An 18043-nucleotide genomic window follows, 5' to 3' on the forward strand; every position below is an offset into this window, starting at 1 on the left:
TAACATTTTAATATATTTTAGGATCAGTAGTCTCAGGTTTAAATATGTATAATTTTCAATTATCGATTCTCTTAATTGCAGCCTGGTGCTGCGTTGTGATTGGTTGATTGGTTAAATCATTTGAACGCCATAAACCTGGTGCACTGCAAGGATGCCACGATTCCTGTTCGTTTTCATTCTATTCAACATCATTACGGATGTATGTTGAAACTATCTTTTAAAATGTATAATAATGATAGTAATTAATAATAAAACACCTTCTGTAAATAGGCGGAGAAACCAACATTTGAGAAAAAGGTGTTCACAATCTCGCGATAGCGGACGGTCTCGTGTCACGTGACTTTGGCACGTTTCGCTCTGCTGCTTCGTTTCGCCCAGTGGATGCTTTGAACGGTAAAAAGGCGTTTTTAAATTGTTTATGAACCTCTGTTTGCTCATTAAATGCATGTTTAAAGTGAAAAAGCGCAGCGTCACAGTAGGCGGAAGGCTACAAAATAAAAATATAGTGCGGGTTGAATATACCAGCGGAGTCATGTCGCTTTTAGTTGCAGCTCAGCATCCCTCACCTCCATCCTTCTGTTAAATAGTTAGCTCAGGCCTAACGTGAGCTGCTTTTATTTATACTAGCCGATTTGAATTATGTATGATCCCCCTCCTCCCTGAAACATCCTGTTAACTCGGGGGGGGGGTCTTGTTTGTTTTCTTTTTTATTATTATTATTTATTGCAGTTTCTTCTAACTGGTTGAGGTTTGCAGTTCTGAGTCACATGTCTCTCATGTTGCAGCTTTACGCGGCTGGGTGCTGTGTGAAAGCATGGAAATGATGAAGATCGAGCAGGTGGTTGTCGGAAACGACATGAGGTCCACCTCTGCGGAGATGAAGCCTGAGCCACTGGTCGCCCCCTGTAAGATGACATTTTACATTAATGTGACTCCTCTTTCTAACCGCCACAGACACAGCAACATTATCAGCTTACATGTTTTGATGATAAGTCCACCCTTACTGAACAACTCTTCTCACTGTGACGCAGACCAGCATGAGAGTCTGCAGTGCTTCCAGTGCTTTATCACCTTCTGTAACTCCAAAGCTAAAGAGAGACACATGAGGAAGAGTCATCGGGACCAGTACAAGCAGCAACTGCAGCAGGTGGGAAAAACAGGCTAAATACGCCCAGCAGTTCATGCATGATGTGTAATGTTTTACTCTCCAGGATTATTTATTAATCTTTGAATTTGTTACGTATTAATAAAAATAATCATTTTGGTATGGAAAACAAGATGCAGCAAGTCTGAACATAGACTGTAGATAAATGATGGAAAATGTGTTCAGGTACGAAAAGTGAAGCCTTGATCATACTGCATCCACGAGTCCACTGAGGTCTGACAGAAGTGTATTTCATCATCACACGGGGAGCATGACAATCCATGTCAATATCAGCATGCCTCCCTGTTTTTGTGATCATGTGATCGTTGTGAGATTTACCTTACAATGCAAAAACTACTGCACGTCTGCAATGGATTATAATTAAGGCTTGAAGCTAAAGCAAAAGTGCCTCAAACCTGCACTCTTTTCAGTGGCCAGCAGGGGGAGATTCTTCTGATTACAGAAAGATTATATAGAGGTCCAATAGAGAAAGCAGCTGTACTTCTCACACGATTTGTGGCTTTAGTAACTGCATTTCTCCTGAGTTTAAGTTCTCAATAGCTAGTTTACAAGATAATGTTCACGCTGTAAACTATGGTTCTTCTAAGAGTTAGAAATTAAATGCAAACAGGGTAGGCTTCAGGTCAACTCTTCTGTACCCTATGAATGTGTAGTGTCACTTGGCTTCACAACAAGGCTACATACCACCCTCTGCTCAAAGTCATATGCAAGAGGATTACATCTTTTATATACAGTCTATGTATTTAAAAAGCTGGAACTGTGAAATTGTGACAATATATGTTTGAATGATGAAGAACAACCCACACTGTTTTCTTGATGATTGCCCAGTAATCCAGAAAGTTGATTCTGTTCATCATCACAGTGACTTCTTCAGGCTCAGCTGACTGCAGGTTTTCCCAACTTTATAAACAGTTTGGTTGCATAACAACTGAAAGTAGCACCACTGACTAATAATGAACCATGAGCTCAGTTTCATGATCGTTAATATGCAAATGAGGGACATTTGAAAGTCAATGTGTGCCATGAACCAGCCCATACAGACAAACAAACGAAGTAATATAGTGAAAGTGTTTATGTGCCGAGAGGATCGCTGTTGAGGAAACCGAACAACCCTCTGGCTAAGTCAGGGGTGTCAAACTCAAATACACAGTGGGCCAAAATTCAAAACTGGAACAAAGTCGCGGGCTAACATTAATATTTATTGAAAAAAAAATCTTCCTCCATATATAAGAATGAATCTTTTCTTATGGACTCAAATAAGTTTTGCTGGAAAACTGAATATGGAACAAGCACAGCTTAATACTAAACAATATATATATTAGCTGTATAATACCAGTAGGCCAGCTCTAATAGTAATTTGGCATGGCTTCGCGGGCCAAATGTAATTAGGCTGCGGGCCAAATTTGGCCCGCGGGCCAGAGTTTGACACCTATGGGCTAAGTGGATGGCACAGCACAGCAGACCTACGAGAGAGTCCAGACCAAGAATATGCAGCATGTTTACAACTACAGGCCGGTGGCCACTTTTCCACTGATGAAGATGTATACGTGTGGTTTGAGCAAGGAGTGCAATTATGTTAGAAGAGAACAGCCATCTCTGAACCAAAGAGGGGGCCTTGCAGTACATCTTTCATCATATTACAGTGCTGTGATTAGCACTCGTGGTCAACAGTGGTCATAGAAATTTCAGTATTAGCAGTCTTGAAACTGGTGTTAGTCAGTGGTCCAAGTTTCAATCATTGTGCAACTGTGATGAGGTGAAACATTACATCAAGTTGTACAAAATCAACTTTCTGGAAATTCACATTGTTGCTGATTAAATTTCTTACTGTGAATATTTACAGAATGAATACAAACAAACAAACATATATTTCTTCTGATTTTTCAGAGTAACACTGTCTTCACATGCTACAAATGTGAAAAGTTCTTCTCCTCTTCCGAGGAGCTCAGCAAGCATCAGGCCACCCACAGCACAGAGGAGAAGGCCTTTGTCTGCTCTTACTGCCAGAAAAGCTTCTTTACCTTCACCGAGGTGAGGACATGGCAGGCATTTTAAAGCTTCTTTTCTGTGCTGGAGGCTTCCAGTGTACCATTTCTTACTGTTTAATATTTTGCAGCTGAACCAACACAGACGTCACGAGTGTAAAGAACGGCGGTGTCCCTGCAGGGACTGTGGTGCTTCCTTCCCCAGCCCGTCACGACTTCGCAGCCATCGCATTGCGGTGCACCCCCAGCCCCCAGAACAAGCCGATGACCTGAACACCTTCCAGTGCTGCAAATGTCATCAGAGTTTCCAGACGGAGGAAGAGCTCCTGCAGCACCAGGAGAAATTTGCCAGGGAAATAAACTGTGACGCTAAGCTGCAAGGCAAAAAACGCGGGCGTAAACCCAAGCATGCAGCTCAAGGAGCGACTGGTGACAGCAAGAGGATAAAACAAGAGGGAGCAGATAACCACGAAGAATACAGTGACCCTCCAACAGACGGCTGCTCCTCCTCCGAGCTCCAGATTCCCTGTCCCGAAGCAGACTGCGATCTCATATTTCCTTCTGTCTTAGCCCTGCGGGCACACAAGCAAGTCGGGCACAACCCACATGCGTGCATACAGTGTGACGAGAGCTTTGCTCAACGCGAGCAGCTCAGCGCACACAAGGCTACGGCTCACAACTCTAGATACACCTGCCTCACCTGTGCAAAGAGCTTTACAAGAGAAAGCAGCCTAAAGGCTCATGAGAGCACCCACACCGAGCGAGAGGAGGGAGCAGAAAATACATAATATAAAGGGAAGAGACTGCAACTCGTCATTACGTGTTTAGATTAAATGATGGTCAAAATGAAGACTGCACAGACCTGTACAGACCAGGTAGTACTCTAACTACATGATCACCTTGGCCTTTTCTTCTTACTAATCCTTCCAGTGTAAGCTATCCTGGAAAGCCATACCAGGGTTTGCACTGTGAGGAAGCAGGATGGTTTGGAGGCAGAAGGCAGAGACATACCAGACAGTCAACTGGGAAACTTTAGTTCGTGTCCACTCACTTTAATCTCATCACAGCTTTGTTAGGTTTACCCCGCAGCTACTACTGCTTTAGCGTGAGTAAAACTGCACTTTTATAATGTTAAAGACGTGCTAGAAATCTCGTTTTTCTGTGTTTTTAGTGGGTTGACTTGATCTAAAACTAAAGGTGGCGACACCAGCACATGTGCACTTACTCACACGGCCACCAGAGGTCAGTTATCTTGAACTGTAACTATATAATTCACTTATTTTATCATTTTCTGATGGAGGATTGTGTCTGTTGTTTTATGTTCTACAGACTATCCTTAAGAGCTTGAAAAGAAGGTAGCTGGACTTCTTTAATTTTGTCCATAATTCTGTCCATATTACCTCCACATTACCTGTAACGTATTTTATTCACTGTAGACCAACAAGTTATTTCTTACAAGTGCAGTGAATGTTTTGTATTTAGCTGAAGTCAGACACTGTAAGTCCCAAACATGATACAATCTTAAATACTACAGTACAGCAGTATATAGGGTTCTCTGTCAAGAGACAGTCAGCCTCAAGGTTTCATTTCTTTTCTTTTTTTTCTTTGTTTTTCAGAAGTTGTTGCATTAAACCGTACTCAAATTCCTGTGCTGTCTTTGTCCTTTTTATATTATTATATTTACTTAAATATTTATGATGTGGAAAACACTTCAGTTTGAATAAGTCTGAAAGTAAGTAATTTATGAAGAATCATTTTAATTGTTTTGAGGTGTTTTGGATCAAATTCTTATCTCTTTAAATCTCTACATCTAGTTGAACTCTCACCTTTTATACAGACTAGAATAGACTTTATTTATTATTTTTTTATTAAGTGTACTACTAATAATGTGTGGATACTATCCCCCAAATACTTGATTGTACTTTAGAACAACTACTTGACCTAATGTGTGATCAGAATGTCCCTCTGGTCCATGTTTAGATGATGGCATCACACAGCAGCAATGCCCAGTTGGCACTAAGGGCCTCAAGGTGTGGTCTTCTGTTGCTGTAGCCAATTTGCTACGACATTTCATGTGTTGTGCATTCAGAAGTGCTCTTCTGCATTCTTTGGTTGTAATTGGTGGTTATTTGAGTTACTATTGCCTTCCTATTAGCTTATCCTTCATCAGTTCCACAAAATGGACATGATTGTTTGGGAAAATGCTAGCAGATCAGCAGTTTCTGAAATACTGAAATAAAGCAGCCAGCCTGACACCAACAACCATTCCACATTCAAAATCACTTTCTTCCTCTTTGTGATTCTCGCTTTGAACTTCAGCAGGTCGTCAGATATTTGTGTGGAAGAGCAGTTGAAGTGGGAAAGGTATATGACTAAGTGGCTGTGTTTGGATAATTTTACACCACTACATTATTCAGTTAACTATATTCTGCAGTGTCTCAGATTTCAGTACTCACTACGTGGTTCCCCAGTTACAACAGTGATAGGGGCAATTCTGCTAGATCAGTGTTGTTAGGTTTTATATCATTTTACTGATGATATTTACTTAATGATGATACTTTTGAGTGCCAGACTGACTTATACTGACTTCCTTTTCATGTAAGGTATGAATATTTTACTGAGTAAATGGCCAGAGTACTGCATGAACTCTGCAGCTTTAAAATCAAAGTGAATAGATATCTGTACTTATTTGACATTTTAGAGAACTGAAACAACAACTTTGCTGTTTTAAATTATCTTAAAAGCTGACAAATACTCTCCCTTACTTGCATGCGTACACACACACACACACATACAGAGTTATTTAGGACAGAAAACACAACTTTAACTTATTAAGGTTAATATTTGGCTATTTGTGTTTCCCAGAAGAAAGAAACCAATCTCTAATAGTTGTCAATACATGACAGACCAGAGGACTATGACGACTGCTGGAAACATACCTTCTAAATTTTAACTTGATGTTTTATTGGTTCTAAATAGTTTTTATTTAATAACAAAATTAGAAATGAAATACTTAAGACGTATTTTAGATGCTTTAAGAAAAAAAGAAAACACTAGAGATCCAGAGTGTGCAAAGTAAGAAATTTTAGGTATTATAGAAATAATATTGCTAAGATTTACAAAACAAAAAAACAGAGTGATTTTGGTATGAAAGAACATTTTTCTTTAACCAAATCTGATACGTGTAACTGCTTGAATAAAGTTCATCGAGTTGTACCACTGTGGGCGGGGTTTACCGGTGGTAAGAAGCGGACAGTACCACTGTTTTTATATTTATTACATCCTTTGTTTAAACTTATATTTCAAGAGTGACCTGGCCAGAGAGCACCAAACACAGTAGTTGATATTATTAAATGTATAACTGATCTTAGAGTGGATCTAAGAGGAGTGCCACTGACCTTGAGGAGATTATTTATTTATTTATTGGCAATGACTTTTGTGAGTTAATTTACTTCATGCTAACCAGCTCTAACAATTTTATCTCTTTCTACCTAGTCCACAGTTCTTATACTACTACTATTGTTGTTGAACTCATTTAATTACAATCTTCTTCCTCCTCTTCTCTCAGCTGCTCCCTCTAGGTGTCGCCACAGAGGATCATCTGCTTTCATTTAATCCTATCTTTAGTATCATCCCCTGTCACATGAACCCTCTGCATGTATATCCACTATCCCTCCTCTGCACATTGTCAAACCATCTCTCTCTTCCTCTCTAACTGTCCAAACCCCTCAACCTGATCTGTCCGTCTGACGTGCTCATTTTTAATCCTGACCTTCATCTTGGCCTCTCCAAACTGTACATCATAGCAGGTTTCCATATTGTCTGTAAATCATCCCTTTCAAACAATTATTTAGAATATAGACTTTGCAGATCATTGCATTGTGAGTTTATATTTTACACTATATTCAAACTTATTGCTTGAAGAAACACATGTTTTTTTTTTACAATTATTCAATTTAAATTTGCACATTTATAGCATAAAGTAAGTGACAGTTATATGGCTACAGGAAGCTTAGGAGTGCCACTCCTGCTTGGTGTTGGGGTTAAAGCTACATAAGGAAAGGTTACATAAGCACACTTTAAAGAAAAACTAAACATTAAGCACACCACCAAAAAACACATGCATGCAATAAGCAATATAAAAGAGGTTAGCTGGACCATAAAGTGTCTATTGACTTCCAGTCTGCAGTTATTGAACAACCAAAGTATAATAAAAAAAAAACATAAGATGAAAAGAATGTGGATATACTGATACTGCTGTTGTGAGAGTGTGTGTAAGTGTTTACTTTGCATCAGTAACATCTCATAGTTTCCAGTTTACTGGAGTGGGAGTACCGTGGCACCTCTGCGGGGCGGAAAGTTCGTTTTCCCATGATGCACTAGTGCCTCTTTCTATCTCGCGCCTTTGCGTCGCAGCAGTCATCTTGCCACTCATCGCTGCAGCCACTCTCTGCTGGCGCGCCGTCCGTGTTGTTGTGTAGTAAATAATGGCGGCATCGGGAGGCGGATTATCTTCTCCCGCTGCTGTCGCGGGCTTGAGTAGCCAGACACCGGCCCGGGCTCGTTTTCCGGGCCGGCCGTGCACGCTTCGCAGCAGGCAGCGTTCGGAGAAACGTACCAGACGCGGAAGGTTGGGCTCGGAGGAGACGGAGCTGCCTACCGGAGGGCCGAGGCCCGTCAACATCGGCCTCGCGTTAAGCGAGGATCCGTCCCTCCTGCGCCTCCTTGGGCTGGAGGAGAAGCACAGGCGGCGGAGAGATGCGGGTTTCGAGTCCAGCAACAGCGAGGAGGTAAATAAGCTAAACATAGCGTGTCGGCTCTACGGGAAACAGTCGCCTTAAAAGACGAATAAAGGCAGTTATTCAAAAAGAGCTGCATTCAAAGGCTCTCTTTCCTTAGTAAGCGTATTTTAGCTGACGTACCGCTAGTTAGCGACAGTGTAGCTAGCAACAGAAGCTAGCCGCCTGCCTGTAGGGTAAGCTTCATTTAGTTTTAGCCAACAGTGATCCCACACTGTAAATGTAGCTGGCCGCTTGTGTTTGCAGTGTTTTAGTGAGGATTATAGATGTGTATTGTTAGTGTGATGACTTCTGTACATATTTGAAGTTCGTTGTTTGTTTTAAAATGATCATATCAAAGCTGTACACTCGTTTACATATATAGAGATCAAGCCTGTGTCCCGCTGAGTTTGTTGGCATGAAAGAAAAACGATAATTAGATGGAAACTTCCGCAGAGGTGAGGGGGAGTTTTTGTTGTTGTTGTGGAAGCCTGTAGATGTCTTTGTTTTTTTTTTCCCTCCCTCGACACGGTTTGTGAGTTGAAGTTCCCACCCTGTGCCGCTAATCTTGTCGTAGTTAACAGCCGCCGCCACCGCTCCTGACTTTGGGGACGGTACTCTCCACGTCAGAGAGGTCAGCTGACCCGTTCGCTGTTTTGAACGTAAGACTAACGTGAGATGCTACAGGAAGAGAAATAAACGGAAACTCGGCAGTATAATTATATATTATACACAGGGAACCAGGCTTAAACAAAAAGAAAGCCCAGTACTAAATGTGAGCAGTCTTTGTTTACAAAACGCTCATTACGACCACCCTCAGCCTTCTTTCCATGTTCGTATGTAAGTTAATGATTAAACCGCCAGAAGTAGGTTTTCTCTACATGTTGCACCAGAGGATTTGCAAGAAAAATCACATTGCTTCGACAAAAGATGCTTTCTTTGTTTACTTGCATTTGACATTTCACGTGACATTAAGAATTAACTTTAATAAAATGGTCTGTGAAGGTTCTCAGATGAGAGGTGAAACGTCTTCAAGCAACGTAAAGAAGTCCAGATGCTTTTCTTTCCAAGCTCCTTAGCCTTTAATAAAATGCATTCTTAAAGAAATTTTGATCGAAGATTGGATACATTTGTTTCTGATCATCTGTTTCACGTACTTCAGAGGTGCATGGACAGAATTGTAAAAATAATTTTCCTCACATACAAAATCTAGAATAATCAGATCCCTTCATATTTATGACCTCATGGTAAAAGTGCTTACTTGTGTTTCATAGTTTTTAAAACTAGAAAGGGAGGCAGAGCATTAAGGTATCAGGCCCTTCTGCACCTCTCGCTACTTTCAAGATTTAAAACTTTGCTTTTGCATAAAGCATACAGTCATGACTGGCAAAAGTGACCCTGAAACGCCCATTAGGTATGCGGCACTAGGCTTATGCTGTGGGGGGTTTTCCACGATGACTGAGGGTTTCCTCTTCACTCAGCTCTTTTCACTCTGTGTATTTATACACCACTACTGCATTTAATCATTAGTAATTATTAAACTTGGCCCTCTCTTTCCCATAGCTTGTCCTTTGTCATGTCTCTCTCTGCTCTCTTCTCTTACCCATCACCCACAGCTGTCTCAGTGGATTACTGCCCCTCAGTTAGTCTGGATCTGTTGGAGGATCTTGTTAAAAGGGAGTTTTTCCTTCCCATTGTCTCCGAGTGCTTGCTCATAAGGCATCATCTGATTTTTTGGGGTTTCTTTATAACATTTTAGGGTCTTTAGCTTACAGTGTAAAGCCCTTTGGGATGATTGTTGTTGTGATTCAATTAAATGGTAAGGATGAAGTCTTGGTAGCATTTTCATTGTACTTTTTCAGATCCATCCAGCTGATGGGTAATGTGAAGACTTTTACTCTACATAATGTGTTTATACTTCCACTGTTCTTATTAGTGGCCTCTTTTTAGCCCCTGTCAGGCTGGATTGTGATAATAATATAATCTCATATATCAGATCTAATCACAGGAGCTTTAATGTCTGCAATCAGTCAGACTTCACTGATGCAATCCCTTTAGGCTGGACTGTAACAGGGTCACATGGCTCATAATAAAGCTTGTGGGTGCTGGTGCTCAACTGGAGTATCTCTAACACTCATGTATACTGCAGTTATAGAATAGATATCGTTAGGGGAGTTTCAGTGGTGATAAATCTGTAGACTCTTATTCTGAGTGTAAAGATGGATATGAGTAACTGCTTGTTTGAGGTTTCTTTCACTTTAATGCAACCTTTGCATCAGCGGTAGAAATGTGCATTAACTCCAAACTCTACTTAAGATGCTGTTGCGAAGAGAGTTTGCCTTTATGTTTTTAATAAGTGAATATAAATTTTTTTTTTTCAGGGAAGAATAGGGTTCAAATTGCCCAGAACCTATTCCATTATTGAGATGATATTGCAGCATATCTAGCTACAGATTAGAATGTGTAAAGGGAGTGAATGGGCCCAAGTCATTATTTATGGTTGACTAACAGATTGACAGACTTTTCATTTGGCACATCCAATCTACAGTGCTCTGATGCAACGGAGGAGTAAGAGTAGCGAGCAGTGCTGGTCTTAGATTGTACTTTCAACAGAATACCTGAGCTTTAAATGGTGGAAACAGAAAGTGGTGAGAAGGTGATGCAGTCTTTTTCATCTCTGTCTCTGGATGTTGTGGACTGTGTGCAATTTAAGTTCTGAAACTTCAGTTGGGCTTAAACAGATAACACCCAGTCACATTCAGAGAAACCCAAGTGCCTGCTGAAACCTGCTGTTCACTGTTTGAAACTGAATACTGAAAGCTCTTTGAATGGTCTCATTTAATTATTTTCATATTATTATAGCCAAAGGCATTCTGTGATTGGTTTAATGTGTGTGGTTGTTGGCAGGATTAAAACAAATTGAAAGGTTATGAACAGAATATTATTATAGTTTTTTTTTTTTTAAATTGTAGTATTGGAGAAATGTGAAATTTTGCATCATATCTTAGAGGGAAGAAAAAGAATGCAATAAGAAATTAAAGCTGCAAGCAGCGTTATGAGGGCCCTCGCACCCCCGGCGCGTCGAGCCACGCCCAACACCTGAAACCAGCACGTCCGATCTGATGTCACATTGATGGAATTCATGCATTTAACCACCAGTTAACATTTCATTTGGTTCAACCATGAGTATAGTCGTCCCACTAGGTGGCGCTCTAACCATTATAGACAAAGGGCATAACAAACATTTCCGAGCTCGAGTCTCATCACGCCTGCGACCTTTGGGAGAGATTGGACTTTGTGTTTTTTAGTGACAGCATATTACTGCTTTTTGGCCAGTGATTGAAACTCCACGTGCCGCCATGACCACCCCGTTTCCTTGAACGTAAAAAGCTTCGCAATTTAACATCACAAAGGTCTTTAGATTCCACACACTGGAGAATGCTTCAATATGATGAAATCCCTTGGAGGAGTTCGTCAAAGTATGAAGCCTGAAAAGAGGGGAAAATGTCGCCAAAATTACACATTAATTTTAAAATGGCTGACTTCCTGTTGGATTTGGGATATTGCTCCAAGAGACTTTTTTGTACATCTTGATATTTTCCATAAGCTTACCAGGTTTCAGACTCATAGATAAAACACAGAGCAGGGGCTGTTGTTTTGAAATTTTGTAGGGGGCGCTGTGGAGCAATTTCGAGCTATTCAATGAAAATGATCACATGACAAAAAAGCCTACATCCATTTGGAGGTGTGTGCCAAATTTCAAGCCTCTATAAACTTTCCAAGTCCCTCAAAAGCCACTTCATCTTTCATGGTGAACCGCGTTGCCACCAGGGTGCGCCGTTCAGTTTAAAGTCACAATTTTTGCACTGAAGCATCACGAGGGACTGATGTTGATATTCACCGCTTTTGAGGTGGCCACGATGAACCTGTGAAAATCAGTACAACAAAATTAAAGCCATGACATTTCCTGTTGCCACTAGGTGGCGCTGTACGTATTCCCGACAATGGGCACATCAATCTGTTCAGGGTGGGTCTGACATCATGCCTGTAAAGTCTGGTACTGAACAGACTGGATTTCATTGAGTTATACTAATTTGTTTCTTCATGGCGTGACATCAAAGTTCGCCATGCTGCTGGGGTCACACCCTTTTGCAAAAAGTCACAGTTTTCACTGTAACCCAAGACCAACTCCTTAAGGCTTTCCTGGAGAAATTTGAGGCTGCAGATGTCACCCATCACTATACTGTACCCCAAAGTGTAAAACATGACATTTCCTGTTCCCACTAGGTGGCGCTGTCCTTCATGTCAAATATGGCAGTTGAAATATGTTCAGGGGTGGAGCCTTATCATATGTGTTCACTTTGGTCAAGGTCAGAAAATGTATAACAAAATGAGAGGCAATAAGATTTTCATGGCGAGTCATCGAAATTCGCCATGGCGCCACGGCCTCATAGTATTGTGAAAACTCAAAAGCTCCGCAATTTAACATGGCACAAGGGTGTAGTTGACACTGTCCAAATTTGAAGGTTATGAAATGAAACCCCAAGGAGGAGTTCGCAAAAGTTCGAGGCATGGAAATGGCAAAATTAGAGCCAAAATGTCACCTTCTCTTCCAAATGGCGGACTTCCTGTTGGGTTTGCGTCAATGGGCCCACAGACTTTTTTGTTCGTCTTGGCATGATACACATGTGTGCCAAATTTCATACATGTAGCTCAAACGATGTGGTCGTAGGGCTGCATTTAACAAGGCATAGGTGGCGCTGTAGAGCCATTTCCCAGTGCTCATATGTAAAACCATTAAAATACAAAATTTTTCACCAGACCTGGCATGTGTGCAAAATTTCATGAGTTTTTGAGCATGTTTAGGCCCTCAAAAAGGCCCTTGTTTCGCCTGAATAATAATAATAATAATAATAATTAAAGCTGCAAGCAGCGTTGTGAGGGCCCTCGCACCCCCGGCACGTCGAGCCACACCCAACACCTAAAACCAGCACGTCCGATCTGATGTCACATTGATGGAATTCATGCATTTAACCACCAGCTAACATTTCAACTCATTCATTCATGATTAGTTAGTCGTTCCACTAGGTGGCGCTCTAACCATTATGTACAAATGGCATAACAAACACTTCCAAGCTCGAGTCTCATCACACCTGAGACGTTTGGGAGAGATTGGACATTGTGTTTTTGAGTGACAGCAGATTACTGCTTTTTGGCGAGTGATTCAAACTCTAAGTGCCGCCATAACCACCCCGTTTCCCTGGACGTAAAAAGCTTCGCAATTTAACAACACAAAGGTCTTTGGATTCCACACACTGAAGAATGCTTCAATATGATGAAATCCCTTGGAGGAGTTCGTCAAAGTATGACGCCTGAAAAGAGGGGAAAATGTCATCAAAATTGCACATTAATTTTAAAATGGCTGACTTCCTGTTGGATTTGGGATATTGCTCCAAGAGACTTTTTTGTACATCTTGATATCTTACACAAGCTTACCAAGTGTCAGACTCATAGATGAAACACAGAGCAGGGGCTGATGTTTTGAAATATTGTAGGGGGCGCTGTGGAGCCATTTTGCGCTATTCAAGGAAAATGGTTACATAACAACAATGCCTTCATCCATTTAGAGGTGTGTGCCAAATTTCAAGCCTCTATAAACTTTCCAAGCCCCTCAAAAGCCACTTCATCTTTCATGATGAACCGCGTTGCCACCAGGGTGCGCCGTTCAGTTTAAAGTCACAATTTTTGCACTGAAGCATCACGAGGGACTGATGTTGATATTCACCGCTTTTGAGGTGGCCACGATCAACCTGTGAAAATCAGTACAACAAAGTTAAAGCCATGACATTTCCTGTTGCCACTAGGTGGCGCTGTCCGTATTTCCGACAATGGGCACATCAATCTGTTCAGGGCGGGTCTGACATCATGCCTGTAAAGTCTGGTACTGATCAGACTGGATTTCATTGAGTTATACTAATTTGTTTCTTCATGGCGTGACATCAAAGTTCGCCATGCTGCTGGGGTCACACCCTTTCGCGAAAAGTCACAGTTTTCACTGTAACCCAAGACCAACTCCTTAAGGCTTTCCTGGAGAAATTTGAGGCTGCAGATGTCACCCATCACTATACTGTACCCCAAAGTGTAAAACATGACATTTCCTGTTCCCACTAGGTGGCGCTGTCCCTGGTGTCAAATATGGCAGTTGAAATATGTTCAGGGGTGGAGCCTTATCATATGTGTTCACTTTGGTCAAGGTCAGAACTTCTATGACAAAATGAGAGGCAATAAGATTTTCATGGCGAGTCATCGAAATTCGCCATGGCGCCACGGCCTCATAGTATTGTGAAAACTCAAAAGCTCCGCAATTTAACATGGCACAAGGGTGTAGTTGACACTGTCCAAATTTGAAGGTTATGAAATGAAACCCCAAGGAGGAGTTCGCAAAAGTTCGAGGCATGGAAATGGCAAAATTAGAGCCAAAATGTCACCTTCTCTTCCAAATGGCGGACTTCCTGTTGGGTTTGCGTCAATGGGCCCACAGACTTTTTTGTTCGTCTTGGCATGATACACATGTGTACCAAATTTCATACATGTAGCTCAAACGATGTGGTCGTAGGGCTGCATTTAACAAGGCATAGGTGGCGCTGTAGAGCCATTTCCCAGTGCTCATATGTAAAACCATTAAAATACAAAATTTTTCACCAGACCTGGCATGTGTGCAAAATTTCATGAGTTTTTGAGCATGTTTAGGCCCTCAAAAAGGCCCTTGTTTTGCCTGAATAATAATAATAATAATTAAAGCTGCAAGCAGCGTTATGAGGGCCCTCGCACCCCCGGCGCGTCGAGCCACGCCCAACACCTAAAACCAGCACGTCCGATGTGATGTCACATTGATGGAATTCATGCATTTAACCATCAGCTAACATTTCAACTCATTCATTCATGATTAGTTAGTCGTTCCACTAGGTGGCGCTCTAACTATTACCGACAAATGGCATAACAAACATTTCCGAGCTCGAGTCTCATCACACCTGCGACGTTTGGGAGAGAATGGATATTGTGTTTTTGAGTGACAGCAGATTACTGCTTTTTGGCGAGTGATTGAAACTCTAAGTGCCGCCATGACCACCCCGTTTCCTTGAATGTAAAAAGCTTCGCAATTTAACATCACAAAGGTCTTTAGATTCCACAAACTTCAGATCGGTCCAATCTGATGAAATCCCTTGGAGGAGTTCGTCAAAGTATGAAGCCTGAAAAGAGGGGAAAATGTCGCCAAAATTACACATTAATTTTAAAATGGCTGACTTCCTGTTGGATTTGGGATATTGCTCCAAGAGACTTTTTTGTACATCTTGATATCTCCTATAAGCTTACCAGGTTTCAGACTCATAGATCAAACACAGAGCTGGGGCTGATGTTTTGAAATTTTGTAGGGGGCGCTGTGGAGCCATTTTGCGCTATTCAATGAAAATGATCACATAACAACAAAGCCTTAAGCACATTGGAGGTGTGTGCCAAATTTCAAGACTTTTTAAACTTTCCAAGCCCCTCAAAAGCCACTTCATTTTTCATGGTGAACAGCGTTGCCACCAGGGTGCGCCGTTCAGTTTAAAGTCACAATTTTCGCACTGCAGCATCATGAAGGACTGATGGTGATATTCACCGCTTTTGAGGTGGCCACGATGAACCTGTGAAAATCAGTACAACAAAATTAAAGCCATGACATTTCCTGTTGCCACTAGGTGGCGCTGTCCGTATTTCCGACAATGGGCACATCAATCTGTTCAGGGCGGGTCTGACATCATGCCTGTAAAGTCTGGTACTGATCAGACTGGATTTCATTGAGTTATACTAATTTGTTTCTTCATGGCGAGACATCAAAGTTCGCCATGCTGCTGGGGTCACACCCTTTCGCGAAAACTCACAGTTTTCACTGTAACCCAAGACCAACTCCTTAAGGCTTTCCTGGAGAAATTTGAGGCTGCAGGTGTCACCCATCACTATACTGTACCCCAAAGTGTAAAACATGACATTTCCTGTTCCCACTAGGTGGCGCTGTCCCTGGTGTCAAATATGGCAGTTGAAATATGTTCAGGGGTGGAGCCTTATCATATGTGTTCACTTTGGTCAAGGTCAGAAAATGTATGACAAAATGAGAGGCAATAAGATTTTCATGGCGAGTCATCGAAATTCGCCATGGCGCCACGGCCTCATAGTATTGTGAAAACTCAAAAGCTCCGCAATTTAACATGGCACAAGGGTGTAGTTGACACTGTCCAAATTTGAAGGTTATGAAATGAAACCCCAAGGAGGAGTTCGCAAAAGTTCGAGGCATGGAAATGGCAAAATTAGAGCCAAAATGTCACCTTCTCTTCCAAATGGCGGACTTCCTGTTGGGTTTGCGTCAATGGGCCCACAGACTTTTTTGTTCGTCTTGGCATGATACACATGTGTGCCAAATTTCATACATGTAGCTCAAACGATGTGGTCGTAGGGCTGCATTTAACAAGGCATAGGTGGCGCTCTAGAGCCATTTCCCAGTGCTCATATGTAAAACCATTAAAATACAAAATTTTTCACCAGACCTGGCATGTGTGCAAAATTTCATGAGTTTTTGAGCATGTTTAGGCCCTCAAAAAGGCCCTTGTTTCGCCTGAATAATAATAATAATAATAATAATAATAATAATAATAATAAGAAACGGAGCAGATACAATAGGGCCTTCGCACTCTCGGTGCTCGGGCCCTAATAAGAAACGGAGCAGATACAATAGGGCCTTCGCACTCTCGGTGCTCGGGCCCTAATTAAAGCTGCAAGCAGCGTTATGAGGGCCCTCGCACCCCCGGCGTGTCGAGCCACGCCCAACACCTAAAACCAGCACGTCCGATGTGATGTCACATTGATGGAATTCATGCATTTAACCACCAGCTAACATTTCAACTCATTCATTCATGATTTGTTAGTCGTTCCACTAGGTGGCGCTCTAACCCTTATGCACAAATGGCATAACAAACATTTCCAAGCTCGAGTCTCATCACACCTGCGACCTTTGGGAGAGATTGGACATTGTGTTTTTTAGTGACAGCAGATTACTGCTTTTTGCGAGTGATTGAAACTCTACGTGCCGCCATGACCACCCCGTTTCCCTGAACGGAAAAAGCTTCGCAATTTAACATCACAAAGGTCTTTAGATTCTACACACTGAAGAATGCTTCAATATGATGAAATCCCTTGGAGGAGTTCGTCAAAGTATGAAGCCTGAAAAGAGGGGAAAATGTCATCAAAATTACACATTAATTTTAAAATGGCTGACTTCCTGTTGGATTTGGGATATTGCTCCAAGAGACTTTTTTGTACATCTTGATATCTTACACAAGCTTACCAAGTGTCAGACTCATAGATGAAACACAGAGCAGGGGCTGATGTTTTGAAATATTGTAGGGGGCGCTGTGGAGCCATTTTGCGCTATTCAAGGAAAATGGTTACATAACAACAATGCTTTCATCCATTTGGAGGTGTGTGCCAAATTTCAAGCCTCTATAAACTTTCCAAGCCCCTCAAAAGCCACTTCATCTTTCATGATGAACTGCGTTGCCACCAGGGTGCGCCGTTCAGTTTAAAGTCACAATTTTTGCACTTAAGCATCACGAGGGACTGATGGTGATATTCACCGCTTTTGAGGTGGCCACGATCAACCTGTGAAAATCAGTACAACAAAGTTAAAGCCATGACATTTCCTGTTGCCACTAGGTGGCGCTGTCCGTATTTCCGACAATGGGCATATCAATTTGTTCAGGGCGGGTCTGACATCATGCCTGTAAAGTCTGGTACTGATCAGACTGGATTTCATTGAGTTATACTAATTTGTTTCTTCATGGCGTGACATCAAAGTTCGCCATGCTGCTGGGGTCACACCCTTTCGTGAAAAGTCACAGTTTTCACTGTAACCCAAGACCAACTCCTTAAGGCTTTCCTGGAGAAATTTGAGGCTGCAGATGTCACCCATCACAATACTGTACCCCAAAGTGTAAAACATGACATTTCCTGTTCCCACTAGGTGGCGCTGTCCCTGGTGTCAAATATGGCAGTTGAAATATGTTCAGGGGTGGAGCCTT

General features: G+C 41.8%; 2 protein-coding genes across 3 annotated transcripts in view; both read left to right on the top strand.

Moving 5' to 3' along the window:
* The first annotated feature begins 330 nt into the window (after positions 1-330).
* LOC146682979 (uncharacterized) lies at positions 331-4797 on the top strand. Its single transcript, XM_085445873.1, has 5 exons — positions 331-393; positions 786-905; positions 1032-1147; positions 3053-3196; positions 3282-4797. The coding sequence occupies exons 2-5, from the start codon at positions 815-817 to the stop codon at positions 3936-3938; spliced, it is 1008 nt and encodes a 335-aa protein (XP_085301999.1). The 5' UTR covers positions 331-393; positions 786-814; the 3' UTR covers positions 3939-4797.
* A 2768-nt stretch (positions 4798-7565) lies between these two features.
* The window catches only part of kmt2ba (lysine (K)-specific methyltransferase 2Ba), a 45416-nt gene continuing 34938 nt past the window's right edge, over positions 7566-18043 (top strand). For both annotated transcript variants that reach the window (XM_085447121.1, XM_085447122.1), the window contains exon 1: positions 7566-7940. In XM_085447121.1, coding sequence (XP_085303247.1) covers positions 7638-7940 — 303 coding nt within the window. In that variant the 5' untranslated portion in view covers positions 7566-7637. The remainder of the gene's footprint in view (positions 7941-18043) is intronic.

The sequence above is a fragment of the Copadichromis virginalis genome, linkage group LG22 (assembly GCF_057382275.1).
Source record: "Copadichromis virginalis isolate Kocher_CV1m ecotype Utaka linkage group LG22, C_Virginalis_male_GT1.1, whole genome shotgun sequence".
Lineage (NCBI taxonomy): Eukaryota > Metazoa > Chordata > Actinopteri > Cichliformes > Cichlidae > Copadichromis > Copadichromis virginalis.